We start from the raw sequence: 21,718 nt of genomic DNA, 5'->3' as shown, positions 1-21,718 counted from the left end.
TAACTTTTACAAGAAGAGTGATTTTTTCAAAATTTAAAACAGAAATTAAAGCAAAAAGTGTTGTAGGATATATAAAAGAACAATATGTTTATTTAGGATATCTATTTTTAAGATGCAACTGTAATATCTTTGATAATGATTTTAATGACAATTAAAAAAAAACCTAAGAAGCAAAAATACTTGGAAAAGATCTCATTTAGTGAAAATATAAAAAAATTCTTAAATAAAATAAGTATAATGATCCTAAGATTACAACATTGCAGCACAATAGACAATGAGCCCAAGTGTGCTGTTATATTATAATTTCTATTTTTTCACTATCACTGCTTTCTTTGTATTACAAATTAGAACAGTATTAAAACTAAATTGAAAAATTTAGTTTTAATACTAATTCTGTTAAAATTGACTATTCTCAAGCTTACTCTGTCTGATAATTCATTTCCCATAATTTTCAAGTTCTATCACATCACCATTTGTATTTATTTATTGGCCAAAAACCTTTAAAACTACTATATAACTTTCACATTGATAATGACTATGTACAATGAAATGAAGTTTCTCTATTGATTCAAGTCTTTTAAACATAAACTGTGGAAAACTGCTCTTGTAATTCTCAAATATATGGAAACTAATAAAAAAAAATATTGTGCTATATTGTAAAAACAATATATCACAATATTTTAGAGTATGGAGTATAGATATCTTGTAGTAAGCAATTTGCTTAGATGTAGCATCTGACATATCTTATCAATCAAGACCTATGTAATGGGATAGGGAATGATAGGATCTGAAGATCATTCTCAAAGAACCTAAATGCAGTTAAGTTATTGACTCTTGACCTAGTAATTAAGAACTAAAATTAACTTTTCCTTTCTGTATTATAGTATAATACAATTTTTTTTTTTATTAATTTACATTTTATTTAAACAAAATCCTCATTGCAATAGCTTCATAAGTATTTTCAATAGAAACAGCTTTTCTTTATTGATACTAAACCTGGTACTGGAAAACTAAGCAGCTAGATGACTAATTGTTAGGACTGTTATAAATATTTATAATAGTTTCAGTTTAATTGTATCATTTGCCTTTCCTTTTCTTCAATATTTTTAACAAATTAAATAATTTTTGATTATTCTTCAGTCTTAATATAGTGATAATTACTATTTGAGAACCCAGAAATTGATATCATTAACAAAATAAAATAAAACTGATTTACAAAAAGAGCATCAATTTTGTTAACTAAAATCTCTCATAAAAATATTTCCTGAATTCTCAATTATACTGAACTGCTGCACTTGGTTAGCAGACATAAACACTTAATCATTAAATGAATTTTGAATTTAACGCCTTGTGGGTCAACAATATAGTGATTGTTAAATGAAAAATGAACGACTATATGCATATACAGTATACTCATTCATATAGTTTCTGACCATCTTCAGTGGTCCATTCACTGTTAAGACAATTCATATTTGCTTTATATGATTAATACTCTTCTTCTGTATTTTAAATGTTTATTCAACTCAAATAAATGTATTAGTATGGAATATGATTCAGTCTTTTTTGTATTCTATTTTGTGATATGGGGTTTTATGGATAAATGGATAAATCCATTCTTTCCGTAAAGTTTTCTAACTCCAACTAATATTTCTAAACTCTAGTTAAGCATCCAGATTTTTGATATTAATTATTTCTACAGTAATAATAAAAAAGATACGATATATTTTAAAATTTTGAGATTATTCTATAACTTGGTAAATTTAGCAGAAACTGATACAAAGTGAATGCTTATGAAATATATAGATATATAAACACACATAAGATTAATGCAAACATTATCAATTTTTTTGGAAAGATGTCTTTGTACATTATTTATTCTTATATCAATAATTCCTTTATTTTTTGTACAACTAATTAAAGTAATTTATGAATTAAATTTAATTTTATAATTTCAGTTATTTTAAAAATTGAACATAATTGCTTAGATTGATATGTACAGTACAGATATAAATAAATAAAAACAAGAACTTATACTGGAATGAATAATATAAATAAAATAAAATAAACCTTTAACTATCCAGCAATAAATAATGTTTAATAAAAACGTTTTCAACCGTTTTTAAACGTCCATCTTTAGTTGAACCAATATTAAAAAAGAACACTAAAAAAGAACGCATGAAATACAAATTAAACAGAAACCAAAATGCACATGCGTACTTCATCAGACTTGCGTCTTCTGAAAATCTATAAATAACTTGCAAATAACATAAAAAAATAATAAAGCCGCCAAAAAGGGGGGGGGAGAATATACATTGATTACAAGGTGTTAATCTGCATTATTGTAAAAATTTCCAGGCATAAGATAACCCTTCCGCATCTCTATGATTAATGCATCCCTTATTTATGTGTGCCTTGTGTATCTCTATCTTTTCAAGGTGTTTCAATGCCTGTCTGGAATTCGCGGCTCTAATGATCGAGGCTTGATCCCAATATACCTCGACCTCTTGCTGTTTGGCAAATGCTGTGAGCACTGTGGCATCTATGTTCTTACTCACAGAGTATTTATGTTCCTTTAATCTTTGTTTTAACTGCCGCGTAGTAGCACCCACGTAAACAAGGTCTGAGTTGAACCGCTGATCCTTTATAGGTATAGAATAAACCCCTGGTAAATTATTTCGCTTTTCCTTTCTCTTATCGTTTCTTAACCTTCTGTAGATCGTCGGATTACGCCGATATACTATTTGTAGATTATTACTGTTCGCCACTCTCCTAATCATTTTGTTTAAAAAAGGAAAATAATTAAGAACTACTCTTCGTTCCTGGGTCATTTTTTTGGGATGCTGCCGATTCTGATTCTGAAACTTCGTAATAAGCTCGTCCACCTCCCTCCTCCGATAACCTTGTTGCATTGCTGTCTTCCTGATGTAATCCAACTCTTTGTAAGTATCATAGATACTCGTGCAATGCATATATGCCCGTTTAATCCATGCCCGAATCGCTGCATATTTAATGTGCCTAGGATCGATGGAATTCCTGGGAATAATGATAGGTTGATAAACTGGTTTGCGATAAATGTCCGTCCAGATTTCTCCTTCCTTGCATTTGATAGATAAATCGAGGAAGTTAATATTACTACTACTCTCTTGCTCTAGACCCAAAGTTAAACCATATGGGTTATTGTTGACTGTGTTTAAAAAACATTGCACGTTGTTATCATTTCTCCATAGAATGAAAATATCATCTACATATCTTGAGTATACTATTATTTGGCGGCTTTATTATTTTTTTATGTTATTTGCAAGTTATTTATAGATTTTCAGAAGACGCAAGTCTGATGAAGTACGCATGTGCATTTTGGTTTCTGTTTAATTTGTATTTCATGCGTTCTTTTTTAGTGTTCTTTTTTAATATTGGTTCAACTAAAGATGGCCGTTTAAAAACGGTTGAAAACGTTTTTATTAAACATTATTTATTGCTGGATAGTTAAAGGTTTATTTTATTTTATTTGTACAGATATATATTGTTTAAAATTGATAATTATGATAATTACCTTTCTGATACTATTTGAATCTGCTGATCTAATGTTGACTGTAATTCTTTTTCATGAAAATAACTTTCTGCACATTCTTCTTCAAAATCATTTATCTTTTCAATACTTTCTTCATCTAAAAATAACTCTAAAACAATTTGAATATTAATTAAAATTTCAATATTGTTATATGAGAGTATAATAATAAATTCACTGTTAAATGAACTTTCCATATATAGTTATATTGGTAGATTATAAAATATAAATTTGTAGAGTATTTAATAAATTATTTTTAAACCATATAAAAAAAATATAATAATTTAATAGATAATATAAGATAATTAAATCCTTTTACTTCAAACCAAATAACCGGAGCTAAAAATGTTTCTTTAGTGCTAAGTTTTTGACACCCTTCTGGGCTCTTCTTCAGGCATTTACTTAAATCCGTTGAAGCTGGTCTTTAAACTTTTGAACTTCTTTAGAAGGCATTCAATTTCGTATTCCAAATGCACACACATTCCAATTTATTCAAACAGTGTATGCTACTATGAGATTCAAAATGCAAACTGTTTTTTAATTTAAAACATTATAAACGTAAATAAAATTAAATATTGTCCATTAGGACTGCCATGCCATAGAAAGCAACATTTCCTCCTTAAAATTAATGCATGTGGATTTGCATCCTGCCTTAAATATTTCCATTACCTCCATTAGTTTGAGGTGATCCTAATGCGGGATGGTGAGGATGATACATGTTTCGTTAAAGTCGGCTGTGATGTCTGGGTCTGTTGCATAACTCAAAAGGGTTGTTGTGCATTTATTGTATAGTATGTCTGACTTATGCTCCTTTAGAAGGGTGTCAAAAACGTCAGCACTAAAGAAACATGTTTTGCTCCGGTTATTTGGTTTGAAGTAAGAAGATATAAATTTCAACCCGATGTGTTAAGAAGTTAAATAAGATAATTAATTTAGCTTTATATTCTAAAGTATTATATTAAGTTGATCTAATGAATATAAATTGAAAGCAACATCTAAAGAACTAAATTTTTGTTTAATTTAATTTGTGTATAAAATAAATATTAATGCAGAAGTATTTGTTAGTAATAATTACATTATCACACTGATTCCCTCTTTATTGGAGCATAAAAAGCATTTATGAACTGACTAAGCTCAAAAGTTCTAGGAAACTATTAGAAACTATTCTTGTGTTCCAATAAATCAGAAATTTGTGCGATTAGAATTTTTTTTGGTGATCTTTTCTTTGATAAAATTCACCATTTCTATGTAATAATTCGTTTTAAATCTTCTGATTAGAATTGATCAAAATCAGAGGTTAATGATGGATATAGTATTTACTTATTATTCAATAATTGTTCAGAAAAACTTTGAAAATTAATGAATCTCTCTGGAAAATGCCTTTCTTATTGTGTATTTAGTTTGTTTTGATATATATGTTATGAAGTCTGTAGTGTTGTTCTCCAGTGTTGCATTGTATTTTATAAAAATGTAGTGTTGTATAAGCACTAACCAAGAGTGTGTGATGTTGGCAAATGCTTTCCTATAATCTATGTATGCTGTTTTTAAGTTTGTTTTGTTTGTGTTTGTTGTAGAATGAATGAGTGTATGAGTAACTGTTCTTTGCATTCCATGTGGTTTCTATTGTAGTCTTTTTGTTGCTCTGTGAAAATGTTGCACTGTTCTATGTAACAGTATATTCTGTTTATGATGAATGAAATGAGTATTTTGTAGAGTGGAGAAAGGCATGCAATTGCTCTGTATTGTTTAGGGTCTTGTGTTTGTTTTTGGATTTCATGTTCTGTATGGGAAATTTTGGCATGTCTTGTGAATAATTAATTTATGTATAAAATGTTTGGCTAGTTCCTAGTGTAAAAATGTAAATTTTTTATACCAGAAAATGTGAATGTTGTCTGCAGTAGGTGTCTTCCAATTGTATGTTTATTTCAACACAAGGCATGATTGATGTATTATGCGTGTTTTCTTCTTCTTTGATCCAGGTTTTGTGTGACTGGATTGCACGAAAGAGCAGACCAATAGTCTGTAGGTTGCTTTTCTATTGGAGTTCTGTTGTTGTGTGATTGGTTTGATATGTATTTGTCTGTAAAAATGTGCTTCATTGTTTGTGAATAATATATGTTGTTTTTGTAGCATACACGCTTTGTAACATTTCAATCTTTGCAACTGCAAGTTTTATTTGAATGCGTCCATGTATTCCTATATGTGCATATTCTGTTTCGTATGTGTGTGTTTTAATTTAATAATAACAACAATAATAATAATATGTTGGCACATAAAAAGATCCAAGACAAGAGGCACTTAAAATATGTGGAAGCTTGGCAGATATTTAAGACATACCAAGAAGGGGTAGCAATAAATTTTAGAGTGTCCAGTAAAATATCTGCAGCTTGGAGAGCAAGCCTAATTTGAATATTATAATATATAAAGGAACTAGCAGTTAAAGAAGCAGATGGTATTTATTTACATACGAGCCTGTGCATATAGGAAAATTTCAAAATTATAACATTCCAAAACAAACGTCTGTTTAAATTAAGAATCATTTGATGGCTATTTTCCTGATGAAGGCCTTTCAAAACGGCCGAAAATGTTTGCTAATTTGAACTAAAGGCTGCATTATAAAGGTTTTTATGTATCAATTAATTAAGTGCAGTTAGAGAAACAGGTAAAGATAATATGTTGGGTTTAGTGAGTTATACTTGGTTGACACCAGTTGCTGTGTACTATGACAGACCAGAGTCAAGGCATAGCAACCAAAACAAAACTAAAATTAAATAAGTGTGTCAGTGTGTGTCTGTATTCAGGCATTCCCTAACAATATGACATGTGTTCAATATAGTGGCCTTCTGTAGTGTGACGTATGTATTTCTATTCAATTGTAATGTTTCCAGGTTTTTGTGTAGTGTGTGTAGTAGAGGAGAGAATGACAGGTACAATAAGCACCTTATCCATCCTCCACATATGCATTATTTCCTGGGCGAGTTCTGTGTACTTGCTGATTTTTTCAGTGCATGTGTTTTGTACATTGTGAGTGTTTGGAATGGATATGTCTATAATGTATGTGGTTTTATTATGTTTGTTAATGAGTGTGATGTCTGGTCTGCTGTGGTAAATTATTTTATCTGTGATTATGGCTCTGTCATAGTACATTTTGCACATGTTGTTTACCAATACTGTCTGTGGAATGTATTTGTAGTATGGTTCATGGATGTTTAATAATTTGGGTTTGTTTGCAAGCTCTTGGTGTATTATATTTGCTACTTGATTATGTCTATGTAAATAATCTGTCTGTGCCAAGAGCTTGCAACCAGAAGTGATGTGTTGTATTTTTGAGTATGTATTTTCTATAGTTTTTAGTATTTATGACCTGATCCTATATAGCAATCATGAAGCCTTCCTTCTCTACAAAGAGGCATCCCTGAGCTAACCAGCTATTTGACACAGTTTTGTCAACAAAATCCCCAGCCAAATTGTAGGGATGTCTGCCATGAAGTGCCTTTTAATTAAGCCCACAATTGCTTAATGATGTCTATGCTTTTTATATGTTGTGTCATGGCCATATGATGTGAGTGTAAGTTTAATGGTGTGTTATTTGAGTCTGTTTTATGTAACTGTGATGTTTCTTGTTTTCTGTAGACAAATTCTCGCAGTGTCTGTATTTGTTTATATTGAAGGTTTACTATACATAACCACCATCTTTACATGGAAGGGTTAATCTTTCTATGCCAGATTTAGGTTGATGTTTATGCTTAGTAAGTGTTGTTCTTGTTTTCGTTTGGAGTTGTTCAAGATCTGTATGGGTCCAATGCATAACTCCAAAAGAATATGTGAATACTGGGATGACATATGTATTTATTGCTGTAACTGTGTGTTTTGCATTTAACTGTGTTCTGAGAATAGCATTTAACCTACTTTGGTATTCTTTAATTAATCTTTGCTTTATTTGTGTATGTTCTATTAGTTTGGCCTGCTAGAATCCTAAATACTTGTAGAACTCACCCTCTTCCATGAATTCAATCACGTCTTCATTTCCAAATGCAAAATCTCCTTTCTTTGGGATTCCTTTTTCTATGCAAAGTGTTTTGCATTTGTCTAGGCCAAATTCCATTTGTATGTCTTTGAGTATGAATGTGTGATTTGTAGGAGTTGATGAAGTTGTTTTTGTGTGGATGCATAAACGTTTTATGTCGTCCATGTACTGTACATGAGATGTGACAATGTAAACTGCATTGTATTATTATTATATTATTATTATTTGTAAAAAACATCATTCTCAGAAATAATGTAAATAAATGTTTTCATAAATGTAAAGTCCATTTCAGCTATACATCATAGATCTTAAATGTTATTTTATTTAAGGTCCTGGATCTCTTAATCTACCACTAATATGATATGTGATTTTTTACTTGCATTTTATGATGTAACAAAAATAATTATTCATATTTCATGATTGCTTTTAGTTATTTAACTTCATGATTATTAGGGTTGAGTTATAAACTCCGCAATGTAACCGTATCCGTACCATATCTGTAAGCATATCCATATAGCATGGTTATAAACTCCGTATCATATCTGTATGGCCGTATCGTATTCCGTAAGAAAAGTTTGGATCGATCAAACTTTTATGGTAGGGATACTGTAAGTCACCATCAGTCGATATACAATTGAAAGTTATTCCGGAAGCAACCCAAGAAACTTTGACAAATTGGTAACTTTTGACCGACGATGCTGTTTCTGAATAATATAAAATTTTAAGATAAGAGTTACTTTGGTCATAAAAAAATAAAAAATGATAAAATAAATAAATATTTAGATCTGGCAACATCAGCCGATGATTTTGTGCATGCTCATTATGGATGACTTTGGAAACTGTAAAAAAGTTTGTTCCTTTACAGATACGGAAAAGGCCTTACGGTAGTTTATAACTATTGCTATAGATATCCAGTGTAGTAAACATTTACAAATACAGGTAACCCCTATATAACACAGGAGTTATGTTCCAAAAAATTGCCATGTTATGCAAATCCGTGTTATATGAAACAAAGAACTAATGTGAAAAGGAGGGTTAGGTTCCAAAAATTAAAAAATTTGCTGTTAAATCCTTATTTAAATCGGATTTATTATTCATTTTTTTCATAGGTAACATACTTATTTATTAGTTAAGTAAATATTTTACCAGAGGATTATTCATCCTATATGATGATCTCAGCATGAGCATCATCAACTGGTAACAGTTTTTGGGTGAGTTCATTAATAGTGGTCGCTCTGCAATGGGAGTGCACTGCTGTTTGTAGGCATTTAGGAATGACGGTGAAAGAAAGATGGCGGTGCCCGCACTATCAATAGTATCGTGATGGAGGAATCTATAATTCTAAAATGAGCTTTTAGAGGCAAAAGAATGGTCCCAATTGTAAAATTTAACCATTAAATGGATTATTTGTTGAAAGAGTATTCAAAGTAGCCACGAAAACAATTAGAATGCTTGCATGGAGTTATGCATGGAGTTATGAGAAGGTATAAAAGAATGCACCCCTTATTACATTTCATGTTGTACAAGGGTTTTACCCAATTCCTGAACTGTGGTAGAGTGAATCCGTGCTATAGAAATGCCATGTTATACGGGGGTTACCTGTATGGATACAATTACGTTACAGAGTTTATAACTCAACCCTTAGTTTATAAGTTTTAGACAGGGCTATTTTCAACTGGAATGCACCAGTATGCTGTACCAGCAGATAGCATGAAAAAATCTTAATAGTAGGCATATAGTAGTGACAGCTGCTTACAAAAACAATTCTATATATTCAGTCACAATTCAGTCACCATATAAGCATACTAGCAATAATTTTTTTAGAAAAAAGCACTGGGTATAAATAAATAGGTATTTTATTTTAATTGTATGATCTCTAAAAAGAATATTTATTTTATAATTTAATTAAAATTATAACTTCAAAATTCCTATTATTATGGAATTATAATAAATTTTTGTGATATATTTGAGTTCTGATTATTCTGTAAAAATCCATCTGAAGATGGCTTTAAAAAACTGAAAACATCTAAGAGTTTTTAAAAGTTTTAAATAAAACACTAGATCTCATAGACGATAGTTTCAGTGTTCTCCTCAAATTAGTTTTAGATAGTTGATTGACTAGCTAAATATTTTTCTCTGATCAGTCAAAATATTTTTTATTTTATTTCCAATTAATTTTTAAAGATAACTGAACTATAAACTAGTATGCAATTGAGCAACATTGTAATACAAATATTGCTTTGTTGTTCTTAACTGAGGTTTGTAAGAAAATTTGTGGTAGCAGCCAGCTAAGATTGTAACACCTAAAAATTTTCCCAGAGGAAATTACTATAATGTATAAGTTTAATTTTATATGGAAATTTTCAAATTATTAATTTTCTCTTGAATTTTCAACAGGTGTAATCCACAAAAATTCCTAAGATTTTTATAATTATTTATTATTTATAATTATTATTCNTAATTATTTATTATATATTATAATACAGTTGAGTCTGATCAATTTAAATTGTTGGAATATTTAAACTTGCTGTTTTTCTCCTTGAAATATGTATTTAAATCAGTGTTAAAAAAATAAATTCATATTAACTGTATGTAAAAAATCTGGATAATTCAAAAGCTAGTATATCTCTTTAAAATACTGTACTTTGAAACTAAAACTCAAGAAAATAAAGCAAAATGTAGTCTATTGGTTTATAAAATGTGTGTGTTTTAAATATTTTCCATATTTGAGACTTCTGTGAACTCCTAGCATGTAAATGAAATCGTTAATGTTGAGGTTTTAATGACATTTGAGTATAGCTAGCAGAGTTGTTTAGCTATATTTTTATAACATACATAAGTTTACCTTTAGCTTAAAAAGTTGAAATGGTTAAAGGAATGATCAAGAAAGTATTGAAAAAATATGATAAGCCCAAGAATATGAAATACTGATGAATGATAGAAACTTGCAGAAAACTAGTTTAATTTTCAAAAGGAAAATCCAGAAAATTCAAATTAAAAAGATTTATTAGAAATTTTCTAAATGGTTCTAAATGTCCTAAAACTAGTTTTTCCATTGCAGCAATGTTCTTTTTGTGAAGAATGATATGAAATCAATTAATGCTTTCTGTTATTTCTGTTAGTTTTAAAATCTATTAATTTAACTTATAGATACTAGATCCAACAATACATAGATACTATAGACATTTTTGATTTTGAAGTTTAGTAAAACAATCTTCAAACTTTATTTTTACATGGCTTAATTATTCCTTCATAAAATGAAAATGTCAAAATAAAATTATAACAGCTTCAAATTAAATATGAATTGTATTGCTAGTTAATGAATATTATATATATATATTTTTAATCTATCATTTCAAAATTAAAACAAACCCATTAAAAAAAATCAAAACTACTTTAATAATAAAGTTTACAACTTGAGTATTATCAATAAATTTTTGGATTTTTATAACCAAAATAATTAGTAAATCTCTGAATGATTAAAAATTTTTGTTTCTTGGAATAATTACATCTTATATTAATATTGCAATAATCATATTAATTAAAATATTAAATAGTTAGTCTGTTATATATTGTTGCTATTTTAAAAATTTAGTACTTCTGATGATTCAAAGATAATAATGCAAAAATTATAGTTCAACACAATACAGTAAATTTTTCAGTGCTCATGGTAATTTATCTCACTTGGATTAAAAAATTTTGTTTAATTCAGTAAATATTTCTTAAATGCAATAGTAGGTGCTGTGAAAACGTGTTTAGAATGGAAATTCCAAATTTTCTATAAAAAGTTAATTAATTATTTAATATTTTAAGGATTAGCAATTTTAGTACTATTTAACACAAAATGACTACTATTCTTAACACTGCGTTGAGTAACAACAATCCACAAAACCTTTTTTTACAACAGTGTTGTGGAGGCGTCATCGTTCCAACAGTCAAGAGGAGAGTTTAGTCACCACCTGAAGCAGACCTTGGTGGAGGTTGAAATCGTTTGTGAAGATTGTTTGTTTAGTACTATTTTATTTCATATTAAGAAATATAATTTTATTGTAATTAAACATACATACTGAGACCATAATCTATTCCTTTTGGCTTTCCTTTCCAACGACGAATATAATATTTAAATAGAAGATATAAATGAGAAAAGATTATTAAAGGTGGTGGCAAACTAGGTTTTTGCTCATATTCCATAACTACTTGGAACCTATTTGATTTCCAAACTTGCTGAGATATTGCATTTACTTCAACAAAAATATTACTGGAAAAAAATATTTTTTTTAGAAAAAATTCAACAAAAAATTGTAATTATTTATTATTGAGTAAGCAACTTACTTAAAAACTGCAATCAAAAGATTAACAAGAAGAATATTTGAAATAAGTAAATATATAGACATAATAAGTGGATTAATCCATGTTGCTAATCCACAAGGCTTAAGATTTTGATCCTCTCCACATTTTGCTAGAAAGCAAGAATCATTTAATAGTTAAATGTTTATTCTACTACATATATCAGAATATAAATATAATAGAAAATGTAATAGAATATGTAACAGAAAAAAATATGAAAATATAAGTTACATATTTTATTCATTATGTTTCACACAGATTATACTATATATTTCATTATTTCTTGAACTTAGCAGTGCATATTTCTCAAATATAAATTTACATTTTAGTTAGTAATGTTTATTATTATTTTTGCAATCCGATTTTTTACTGTTCTGCACAAATACAAATGATATATTATAGTCAGTGGTGATATTCAGTGGGTTCGCACAGGTTCAGCCGAACCCGTTGTTAACATTTTCAAAGTTTTCTGAACCTTGTTAAACACACGTAACATTTCTCAGTGGTTTTGTTTCTTTTAAAAAATATATTAAAATATACGTATTATACTCTGTAACACTACTAAACTAGACCCTTATACCCCGTTCGCCTTGGTGCGACTTCCCTCGACCATTTCAATCTCGACTGAAACGAGGTTCAATCGCGATCAACTCAAGAGAGTTCTTGAAACTAGATCCAGTCATAAGGAGATCCCACAATCCCATGCGTGCGAGAAAATACAAGATGGCTGTGGAACACATGTCGTAATAAAATATGTACAAAATAAACCATTTTGAACATACTTTTTTATTATTTATCAAAAAAAATATATTTTGCTCTATAAAGACACATCAAAGTGACACATGTGCACAGTTCAATATCAAGAGGAACGATACAGAGAGAAGATACAAGCAAACCAGATTGTGTCGTTAGGATAGATGTATGTGAGATTTGTCTGTAAAGGCTATAACAGTTATTGTGTGAATTTAGATGATGAATCAAGATATAAATTACAGTTCGTCAAGTTTGAAAGTCCTGTTGTCGAGCTTGAGACCTGTCAATCTGTTCATTCTTCACTCAATCTACGGAATTTGATACAGTCCATTATGTATGCTGTCTGTATGTTTGTAATATATTTTTAAGTTAGCTGAGGAGGGGGCTAATGTCTGAAATGCAACTTGTAATTAGTGTCCCAACTGAATAAAGAGATGAATAATTTGCCAAGTGTTTGAAAAGCATTACTTTGTTGTGTCTGTATAAAGCAAAGTAAATTAACAACACAGTTTCATCAGAATAAAAAAAAATATAGCTCTGGCATAAAAAATGTTAAATTTTAACTGACTTAATTTTGCAAATGCATCTTTTTTATTTATATGGGTGTCTTAAGGTCAGTTTTTGCATTAATGTTGCTAATGCACCATTTGAGTGAAAAAAAAATTGTTAAGGAAAAATTTTCTGTTAGCGAATCCTTTGTTAAATATTTTGAATATCACCACTGAATATAGTACTAAATTTACTGAATAGTAATAAATTTACTGAATTACTGAATTTACTGAAATATAAAAGGTGTTAATGTTTTAATACAGAAATAAGAATGCTAAATACAGAAACAAAACATAGGCTCATGTTATTTAATGATAATATAAATATAATAAGGACAATGATTTCTTTGGTAATGAACATGACAGCTAATTTAAAACATTTGCAAGAAACTTAGAGAGAATATTTAATAATTTTCTTAGAAAAATGATAAAATAAAATAACAAAAATTTTAAATATTGATGTATATGCAGAATTAATCAATTCATCTTTAACAGTGGATGAGATTTCAAGAACACTAACGTTTTAAACCTGGTTAATGGGTTATCTTCATATGTTGACAAGTACAACTTTAAATTATGCAAGTTCAAACAGTTCTAGAGAGAGACAAAATACCTAATGTACTTTTCCAGCAAATTACTCTTTAATCAAACTAGACAGTTCTGTATTTTTCACAACAATGTATGTTTCTGATATGTTCAATTAATATCAATCTGAATGAGCTGGACAAAATATATGCAAATTTTTACCTGGTGAGATTCCATTAGATGTCACATAGATACTTCCGTTAGTGTGTGTCAATTTTTTCCTAATATATATTGACAATAAGAAAATTTTATATTTATTCTCATTTTGCTTTAATTAATTTATTATATTATTAAAAACAATATTCTATAATCTCAATTCTTAAGAGATTTGATATAAAATTAATTTTACTTTCATACAGTCCTATCAAGAGGTCTGGCAATCAGTGACCAAGCAACAGGCTTGCCATGGTTGTTCTGGGCTCTCTACTAGAATAATGGCATGCTCTGACACTATGTTGTTTGACAAAAAATGTTCACTTACCTCTAATACCCCTTCAAATTGATGCATAGGATTTTGGAATCAATCTTTCAATTTTTTAAAAAATTGAAAGATATAATTATTATAAAATGACAAAGCTTAATTTTGAGAGTAGAGATGAGTTTTATAGAAAAAGTTGTAGATGCTAATAGTGAATAAAATCTACATTAAATCTGATTCCACTTGAGATGTGACATAACCCCCTCTATCTCCCCCTCCTTGATCTTTAACTACCAAAATTTAATAGCATCAATGCCCCTAATACACTAACCTCCCTGTAAAATTTCAGAAATTTGTGATAAAAGACACAGGAGTTATTAAGCTTCAAAGTTGGTGAACAAAATTGTGCATTTCCATACACACACTAACATCCATACATACAGAAAAAATGCCAACTTTTTTGTGTTTCTTGACATTTCAAGGTCCCCAAGTCCAAAAATCTAAAAATCTTAGGAAAGTCATTTTTTTGGCAATTGTCTTACTTTCCCTGTTATATATGAGCCATTCACAGGCCAAATCAATTAACTCCATTTCTAAATCCTCAATATAATCATTATTATTTTTACATTTTTTGTGTAATTTTATATATTGTTACATTAAAGCTATGCTTTAATATAACTATCTATAAAAATACATTCTATAATGTTTATTTAAATTTAAAGTTTAAAATTAATTTATATTATCAATTTTTATACTTTTTGTTTTGTGGAGTTAATCAATTTGACAAGTGAGCAGCTTATATAACAGTCAGGAAAGTAAAAATACATAAAATATTGAAATTGTTTTTTATGTAGTAATAATATACAGAAGACAAGATTATTATGGTTTTGATATAATTATTTTGTTACAAATCAAAATAAAATAACTCATTAAATATGTTAAAGAAAATTATAAATTTAATTATGAATTTTGTTTTTAGACTGCATATTAATTTACTTGTACATAAAATAACTATGTTAAAGTTTTAATTTTATACTTACGCTTAATATGATTAAGAAATACTTCACCATACAACATAAAGTAAGGCAAATAGAATATTTCTGTTATTAGATTCCATGATGCTTCTTCATAAGGAAAAAGAACTGCTTGTCTTGCTACGCCATAACACATTAAAATGACAAGCAAGAGAACTACAAAATAAAGCATGTCGATAACCTGCCCAAAATATTAAATGTTTATTATATAATATATTTTATATATATATATAAAGAAATAACACCTACCATTTTCCCAATCATAGTAACATATGGTCCAAGATATTTATTTATACTGACAAGATCTAAAATTCTGATGTACCAATACATGATATTCACACAATATATTGATCTACCTACTTGTTGCAAGTTTGGGTCTAAACGAAGTTTTAGAGCAATAAGAAAAATGATAATTAGAGCAACATCACATGGATTCCATTTTTTTTCTAGCCAGACTGAAATTTTGGCTGAAAATTTTACTGGTTCAGAGCATAAAATCTAAACAGAATAACTGATTACAATATGATCTTACAGAATAATATGAGTTTTTAAAATCTTACCTCTCTAAATTTCTCTAAGAGCAATGTAGATAAATATGAAATCACAAAATATTCTTGCCAAGATGGTTCTGATTCTAAACGTACTAGCACAACATAAGTATATAATAGCAGAAATATAGTGTATGCTAGCTAAATAAAAATAATAAATTAAAAATTTTTAAAGAACAATTTTAATTTCATAAAACATTCTTGTATATACTAACTGTATGACCCCAGAACTTAGTTATTGGAGCTGCATAAAATTCATAAACTTTTTTCCCTATTCGTGGAGACCTTTTTTTTTGTTTTTCTTCCATAGATAACTCAAGATCAGTGCTATCTATATGAAGTGGCTTTCCATTTTCTAATTTATAAGAGGTATTTAAACTTATAGCGTGAAGAATTGCATATGACTACAAATAATATTAAGTAAAACAGTTAATTTCTTGTCTTCAAAATTATATAAATTTTGGTTTTTATGAAAATTCTTACCTCTTTTCTAGGTGTTTTATAATGTGAGGCTATTTCATCCAAACTACATTTTTCATTTTCATTTCCATTACTATCTGTGTCACTTTTTTGTAAATTCCAAATATGCTCTTCTTCTGTTTGTGGCATTAACTTTAATTCTTCTGTGGACTTAAACTCAAGTTTAAAAATTGCAGGTGGAAATAACAAAGCAAATATTACCTAAAATTTTACAAATTAAAATGAATATTTAATAACTATTTTATAATACATCTATAAATGAAAATTATTTTATCTTCATAAATAAAATTAATTCATTAGTATACAACTATATTATTAAAATTGTCATCTACTATTACATTAAGTTTTAATTCAAACCAAATATTTTAAATACAGTATATTTTTATGTAATCTTTCCTACTTTAGAGTTAGCATTCTTTCGAGTTCGTAATCCTCCCATCCAGAGATCAGCCAGAAGCATTTGTGAAGCACTGTGTGCTAAGAATGCACGATGTTTAGCCATTACTGCTAATCCCAAACATGTCTGTTTACTCCAATTCTGTCTTTCAAAGGTTAGAAGTTGAAGAGTCAAACTTTTATCTTGATGATAACAGTAATCCAAAAGATCAAGTGCTAATTGTTTAAATTCTCTAAAAAGAGCAAAGACAATTCAAATATTAAAACTAATAAATGAAGATGTGTTATAGAAAATGTAAATTCTAACCTAGCATTTTGCCTCAGCTCTTCATAGAGATCAGTTTCCATATCATCTTGTGCTGCTTCACGAGCCATGGCTTTATACAGTATGCAAGCAATTAGAGCCTATCCATAATTGCAGAATATTATAACATTTTAAAATAAATAATATAAGATTTTTTTGTAAATTCAACCAAATTACTATTATCATCTTTAAATAATGTAATCTATTTAGCTAGTTTGTTATTTTTGAATTAATATGCTTTAAAATTTTTTCATAAATAAAATATGTAATTCTTTCTGAAGCCATTTTATTATCTAAAAAATTATTTTAGATTTTAATCTCTCATTAATAATTCCTTAAATTTAAACAAGAAGATTCAGAATCATAAATGTATATAGTAAAAGCAATCTTTTAACTATATAGTAAAATGTTGTTACTAATAGAGTAATAAAAATGACTTCAAACTACACTATAAATTTTGTCAGTTATCTAATAAGGAATCAGAACATTTAAATGAAAAAGTTTTTAAAATATAGAAATCTGAATTCTTGAACTCATCACACAGAGAATAAAGAATTTTATTATTATTCAAATCTATCAATGAGAATAGAACAAATCTAAATTTTTTAAGAGTTTTCTTTAAGCTGTCTTAAAAAATCATCTTAAAAAATGTTAATTTGTTGATTATATCTGAATAATTTTCATCTCATCTTAAAAATCTTTATTTTTTGATAGATCTTAAAAATTGAAAACTATTCTTTAATCTTTGAAACTAATATCTCAAATACTATAGTAGAGATAACAGAGACTTATCATGCTTCTTCTGATAACATCAAAATGACACTTTTATCATCAGAATGCAACTTTATTACTGGTATGCATTTCAGTACACAAGACCCTCATCAGACATACATAAAAATATATAGATATCTGTTGTAGAGCAATCTACAATTTAAAACAATTAATTACAATCTACAATTTAAAACATACCTGTTCAAGATTTATTTCCACCCACACTGCACAATACTATGAGGATTACATTATAAACAGGCCTACAATATCTAAAAAGAAAATCTCTTAATAATCCTCTATTTAGCGGTTGCAATTACAATTTGCATTACAGTATATTGCAATTATTCTCTCTGCAAATTTGTTCTACAACAGATATCTATATATTTTTATGTATGGCTGATGAGGGTCTTGTGTACTGAAATGCATACCAGTAATAAAGTTGGATTCTGATGATGGAAGTGTCATTTTGATGTTACCAGTAAAAGTGTGATAAGTCTCTGTTATCTCTACTATTATTTGAGATATTAGTTTCAAGAATTTTCAAGACAAGAAGCTCTTTTATAATCTTTAATCTATAAATGATGATGAATAACAAGATCAGAAACCTTTCTAATTCAAAAATTTAGGCTCCTATACATCAAATTATACTTTATTCTATCAATATGGAGTTATTACTTACAAATACAGTGAAATACTTTTGTTATGTTGTAATTGACTATCAGTGAAAACAATAAAAGTTTTATTAAAAATAAATCAAGATAATTTAAATATTACCTTTACAATAACTTCTTCTCCACTCTGTCCTATAAACAGAGCCATCTTTTGTCTATTTGTCAGCACTGCCCAGACCAGTAATTCATTAAATGGATATTCAAATGGAGTAGATTCATAATATGACAATCTAGCTGTTATTATATCATGTCCAAGCAATCCACCAAGTGTTGGACTCTGAAATAATTCTGATGAGTTACTAAAATGTAAATGCAATATATTATGTCAATATATTGACTGTTTTCCACTTACAGATGCAATATTTTTCATCATGTTATTATAGAGATGACGAAATTTTCTTCTACAATAAGATGAGCAATAAGCACCTCCAATAAGTTTGTCTACTATTAGACCAATGTCATATAATAATATACGATATTTACGGCCAACATTCTATATGTAGGTTAAAAATTATAACAAATTGAAATATAAAAATTATATTTTTCTTTTGGATTTAAAATAAGATATATTATTAATATAATTATAATTTTAATGTATCTAATATTTGTATAATAAATACTTGACACTTTAATTTAATTATACTAATTAAATAGTTAATTATAAAAATTAAACTCAAGTAAAAATATTATAAATCATATTAGCTTAAAAAAAGCTTGCAAGTGCCAGGGGTGGCTTTAGACCAGTGTTTTTCAAAATTTTTATCTCATGGCACACTTGAATCTATAATTAAATTTCCGTAGAAAAAAATCACGAATTAAAGTTGTGTATGTAAACATTCTATTGTCATATTACCTGCCTCTTAACCTAATTCTTTTTGTTTATATTTTTTGTGAATTAAATAAAACAGTATTGTTGTTACTTAAAATAGCAACAGGTTACAACAATAGTTATTTAAATTGATAATTTTCATTTAAAAGCGGCATGATAATTGCCTTTAGAAACTTGCCCAATGTCCTGATATTTCTAAGTTAAAATAATTTGAACTAAATAGGGACAATTATGGATACATTTTTTATTTAAAGAAAATTTCATCTTAAATTAAATAGCGTAGTGTTAGGCATATATAATTTTGCTTATATGTATTTTTTACTACATTATGTATACATTTAATTAACAATCAAAAACTTGTATAATCAATTTAAAGAGGTTTTAATTTTGACACGTACACTTATTGTTCTTTGGGCTTCTTTCAAAAATTATTTATTTAATAACCTTCAGAAATTTTTGCAGCACACCAGTTTAAAATCACTGCTTTAGACCAATCTGGGCAAAACATTGAGCAAGGGCCCCATTGAACCATAAAATCTAAAGCTTTAATGTAACTGTAATAAATTGTAGACCTGTAGTTATAAATTGTTTTCTTTATTTTTATGGTTTTGGAATCAGGGAATTTAATACATCAAAAAATGCAAAAAAGTCTGTTGTGTCAAAATTTGCCCTACCTCAATACTTTCCTACTGTTTTATTACTTTTCCAACTGTTATACATGATAAATGTGCTCTTTTTCTGAAATTTTCCTACTAAAAATGTGATACAAATTGATTTATTATAGAAAAAACATTTTGAAAATAGTAAAACCTTTAATAGTCAAACAATATCTACAAACTTGTGTTTTATTTAATAAATTAAATTTTTATTTTTATTCATTAACTTTTCAAGCCTAGCTTACCTTCTATGATTATGCTCTATTTTTTGAGAATAGATTTTTGTTTTGCATAATTCTAATGTAAATATTTTGGATTCTATTAACAGTAAATTTAAGATTAATTAAATTTAATGAATTTTGTATTTCAATATATTGCTGATTTTGAATATTTATAGTTCTATAGGACTTTACATATAACATCAGATAAGAGATATATTAGGGGCAGTCAAATGAAAATGAGACAAACTATATAACAATTGTGGAACGGAAGTTGGTAATGCAGGTAGGTGTGTATATAGAAGTGCCCTCTATTGGGAATCAGGAAGGAACAGTGCGAATGTTCACCGCTGTGCCATTTGTCTGTTAGACGTGCTCGAAGTGAGGTTGGTGAGTTGTTTGTGCGTGCAATATCACTATGGAGGTCTGCTGCTTGTTAACTTTCTGGAATATGGTGCCACAATTAACGCACAGCGGTACATAGAAACTTTGCAAAAATTGAAGTGTGCCATCAAATCCAAACATCCAGGAATGTTGACAGACAGCATCATTCTGTTGCAGGATAATGCCCACCCACATGTTACCAAAGTTGTTTTGACTACGCTGCAGAAGTTTCGCTGGGAACTTCTGCAGTGTAGTCCATACACATCCTCCATACAGTCCCGATTTCTCTTCATGCGATTTCCATACTTTCGGAGTCTCGAAGAAAGACATTTGTGGCTGTCAATTTGCTTCGGACGAAAAGATGCACGCCTGGGTACAATCATGGTTCTGTAGGCAACCGCAAACATTTTCTATGAATCACACACACTGAACCAATTTACGGTGTGGTATGATCAACAACAAAAAAACAAACGTTTTTGAACCCCTTCTGGGCTCTTCATCAGGTTCCTACAGTTTTAGCTCGTAAATTCGATTAACGAATGCTGATCAAATAACTTCGTTCTTGAGTTTGAATCGTTCTTTTAAAATTATACATTGCGCATGCGCGACGAGTCCACCTACTCGGATATAACAGGCGGCTAAAGCGTGTTGTGAATCAACTCTTGCCAGGCCATCGACAAAAGCATCTCCTCCTTAAAATTTATGCACATAGTTTCGATAGAAGCTATTTTCTATGAAAGCATTGACCATCTTGTCTCACAGTATTAAATGTATTAACAGTTATGGCAATTATTTTTGAAATAATAAACAGTTTACTTACTTTTTTCCCATCTGTCTCGTTTTCATTTGACTGTCCCTAATAGATATTTTATAAATAGGAATTTATAACACTGAATTTTATTTAATCCATCATAAATAGTCTATTACAGATTTCCTTGAATGGTTCATAATAGATATGATCTGTTTAGCTCATTAAACAAAATATATCTATTAACTTCACATCTAAAACAATTTAGTATCTCCATCATCTCAAATTTATTCTATTTAACAATTAAAAAAACCTAATTCTTTACATCAAAATGGAAACTTATTTTATAAAATAAAAAGCGTTAAGAGCTCATTAATAATTATTTTTATTTGAACAAAGAGTATATATATATATATATATATATATATATACAGTA

The 21,718-nt window shown here is 28.4% G+C and overlaps 1 protein-coding gene across 1 annotated transcript in view; it reads right to left on the bottom strand.

Moving 5' to 3' along the window:
• Positions 1–21,718, bottom strand: part of LOC111636275 (transient receptor potential cation channel trpm-like) — a 53,989-nt gene that overhangs the window by 8,441 nt on the left and 23,830 nt on the right. The window contains exons 11-22 of the mRNA XM_023381484.1: positions 18,800–18,940; positions 18,551–18,724; positions 17,009–17,106; positions 16,706–16,934; positions 16,309–16,506; positions 16,041–16,229; positions 15,838–15,966; positions 15,527–15,775; positions 15,284–15,458; positions 11,925–12,051; positions 11,660–11,850; positions 3,551–3,677 (exon numbers count right to left, since the gene is read on the bottom strand). Of these exons, the coding sequence (XP_023237252.1) occupies positions 3,551–3,677; positions 11,660–11,850; positions 11,925–12,051; positions 15,284–15,458; positions 15,527–15,775; positions 15,838–15,966; positions 16,041–16,229; positions 16,309–16,506; positions 16,706–16,934; positions 17,009–17,106; positions 18,551–18,724; positions 18,800–18,940 (2,027 nt within the window). The remainder of the gene's footprint in view (positions 1–3,550; positions 3,678–11,659; positions 11,851–11,924; positions 12,052–15,283; positions 15,459–15,526; positions 15,776–15,837; positions 15,967–16,040; positions 16,230–16,308; positions 16,507–16,705; positions 16,935–17,008; positions 17,107–18,550; positions 18,725–18,799; positions 18,941–21,718) is intronic.

Source organism: Centruroides sculpturatus, unplaced genomic scaffold, assembly GCF_000671375.1.
Source record: "Centruroides sculpturatus isolate CEXI.00-Female unplaced genomic scaffold, Cexi_2.0 scaffold158, whole genome shotgun sequence".
Lineage (NCBI taxonomy): Eukaryota > Metazoa > Arthropoda > Arachnida > Scorpiones > Buthidae > Centruroides > Centruroides sculpturatus.
This window is presented reverse-complemented; position numbering and strand designations above follow the sequence as displayed.